Source organism: Zingiber officinale, chromosome 8B, assembly GCF_018446385.1.
Source record: "Zingiber officinale cultivar Zhangliang chromosome 8B, Zo_v1.1, whole genome shotgun sequence".
NCBI lineage: Eukaryota > Viridiplantae > Streptophyta > Magnoliopsida > Zingiberales > Zingiberaceae > Zingiber > Zingiber officinale.
In genome coordinates, this window is record NC_056001.1 from 63,718,630 (window position 1) to 63,721,217 (window position 2,588).

General features: G+C 41.3%; 1 protein-coding gene across 3 annotated transcripts; it reads left to right on the forward strand.

Moving 5' to 3' along the window:
• Positions 1–459: 459 nt before the first annotated feature.
• Positions 460–2,588, forward strand: LOC122017773 (pentatricopeptide repeat-containing protein At5g48910-like). 3 transcript variants are annotated; one of them, XM_042575464.1, is made up of 3 exons: positions 460–881; positions 1,091–1,218; positions 1,286–2,588. In XM_042575464.1, exon 3 carries the CDS (start codon positions 1,360–1,362, stop codon positions 2,584–2,586), a length of 1,227 nt encoding a protein of 408 aa, XP_042431398.1. In that variant the 5' UTR covers positions 460–881; positions 1,091–1,218; positions 1,286–1,359; the 3' UTR covers positions 2,587–2,588. The 3 variants fall into 3 exon arrangements, with proteins under 3 accessions (XP_042431398.1, XP_042431396.1, XP_042431395.1); XM_042575462.1 differs by having other exon boundaries at positions 460–706; positions 838–881; positions 1,091–2,588; XM_042575461.1 differs by having other exon boundaries at positions 1,091–2,588.

Consider the following 2,588-nt stretch of genomic DNA (forward strand, 5'->3'; position numbering starts at 1 on the left):
AGAGGGGTTTGGGTGAATTTTTGCACCGGGGGAGAGAAAATTGGAAAGAGACATTGGCCGAGAAGATGACACAGCGTTGGAAGAAAAGTTGGCAGAGATAAAAAGATATTAGATTTATAAAAATTTATGGAAGATAAGATGATTTATAAAATTATATAAGAATATTTTATCGAAAAAAAATTATTAAAATAAGATTTTTTAAAAAAAGTAGACTTTTTCATACTTTTTTAAAAACAGTTTATAAGCTCCAAAACAACTTATTTTGACAGTTTATAAGTTATTAAAAAAAAAATTTATCAAATAAATTTAAAAAGCTTATAAGTTCTCAGCCAAACACCCTCTAACGAAAGAGAATATTCAAAAAATTAGCAAAATTTATTAAAAATTACATCATCAATATTTTATAAAAGTAAAAAAAAAAAACTTTTTAAAAAGTAGAGCCCCGCTATCTTCCTCGGACCGTACGCCATTTATGTGAAGCATAAGGAGTGGGGCGGGCGACGGAGGAGCCGCAAAGGATGGCGTCGTCCTGCACGTTGTTCTCGTCCCTCAGCGACTCCTCCATGTTTCCGATGCTGATGCAGAGCTGTTGCTCCAGGTAGCGCCTCTCCCACACCTCTGACCGCAGGTTCCACATCCCTACGTTGTCGAACGACGCCAGGATCGCCGACTACGACCCGGGGAACACCTGCACGGCGTCCATAAGGTTGTACTTCTTCCTTCCTTTTTCCGTCCACTTCCCCGGTCCCATACTGGCGGTCGTCGAAATGAGCACGCAAGGTGTTCGTCAAATTCCCGAACTGAAAACAGAGAATAACATAATTGTAATGGAAACAGAGCGGTGACTAACCCCACGAGGAAGAAGGCAAGCCATCCAAGCGGTACGCCTGCATTCTAAACTTCGATTCTGATCGCAACTCTGATTCTTTTTTATATTTATTCTAAACTTCTTTGTAGCTTCTACAGAAATCTTTTTCTAAAACCATTTTTTTTTTAATCTTCTTTTCTTAAGTTTGCAATTACTATTTCTTTTCAACGAAATAGTATCCATGATCCTTATCTGCTTCTATTTCTTGTATCAATCGTAAAGCTATCGAAATGAAGAGAATTGAAGTTAATCCATACAAGTGGAACCTTGTCCTCAGAGGCTTCTTGGATAGCAATGTCCCAAAGAAGGCACTTGTGGCATATGCTCTCATGAGGAGGAGGAGAGTGAAGGTAGATGGCTTCACTCTCCTCTTTGTCATTAAGGCCTGTGGCCTCTTCATGCATAATATCCTTGTAGGCAAGCAGGTGCATGCTCATGCCACCAAACTCGGCTTTCAAGCAGAGCTGGTGATCCAGACTTCTCTCCTTCAAATGTATGGCAAGTTTGGAGATATTGACGCTGCAGATAAGTTGTTCAACGAAACTCCTCACAGAGATATTGTTCAATGGAATGCTCTCCTTGCTTTGCACTTGCAGAGCAATCGACCATGGATAACAATTAAGGCTGCGCGACGGATGATAAGTGAGGGTGTGCGTCCTAATGAAGTCACTGTTGTCAGCATTGTCAGTTCCTGTTCACGACTGAAGGCTTTAGCTGAGGGTAAGCAGCTGCATTGTTATGTGATAAAAAGTCTTGCAATCCTCGACACATTTGTGCACAATGCACTGATCAATATGTATGCAAATTGTGGGTGTGTATCCGATGCTCAAATGGTTTTTCAGAATCTGAGAAACAGGAATGAAGTTTCCTGGGCTTCAATGATCAATGCGTATGGTGATAATGGCTACCTGAATGAGGCTATAACTTTGTTCAGGAAAATGGAAGCACTAGGAGAGGAAGCTGACGAAGTAACAATGTTATCTATGGTTTCTATTTGTGCTAAGTTTGGAAGACTTGATTTAGGAGAATGGATTGATGAGCACATAAAGAGATATGGGTTTCATAGGAAAATGCACATTTCCAATGCCCTTATCCACATGCACAGCAGATGTGGGAATATAGACAAGTCTTGCAAAGTATTTAGCAAAATGGCAAGGAGGAATCTGATAACATGGACTGCAATGATACAGGCCTTAGCGATGCACGGGCATGGTCAGGCAGCGCTGGCTTATTTCTCGCAGATGCAGACGGAAGGATTTAGGCCAGATGAAGTGTGCCTCCTGAGCATGATCAATGCATGCAGCCACTTTGGGCTGGTGGAAGAAGGAAAGCATTTCTTTAGGTGGATGGTAGAGGAACAAGGAATGAGGCCTTGGATGGAACACTATGGAAGCATGGTGGATCTTCTGTGCAGAGCAGAGCTGGTAAATGAAGCATTTGCCTTTGTAGTGAGTATGCCCTTGAAACCAGACATCATCATCTGGCGCACCTTAATTGGAGCATGTAGAGATCAAGGAAATATCAATCTAGCAAGACAAGCTGTGGATTACATAACTGATTCTGAACCTGTGGATAGTGGAAATCTCATTTTGAAGTCAAACTTGTATGCCATGATTGGGGATTGGGACAGTGTTGAGGAAGTGAGAAGTTACATGAGATGCAAGGAGGTTGCCAAAAAACAACCTGCTTATAGCTATATCGAGTCCACAGGCATATAAAA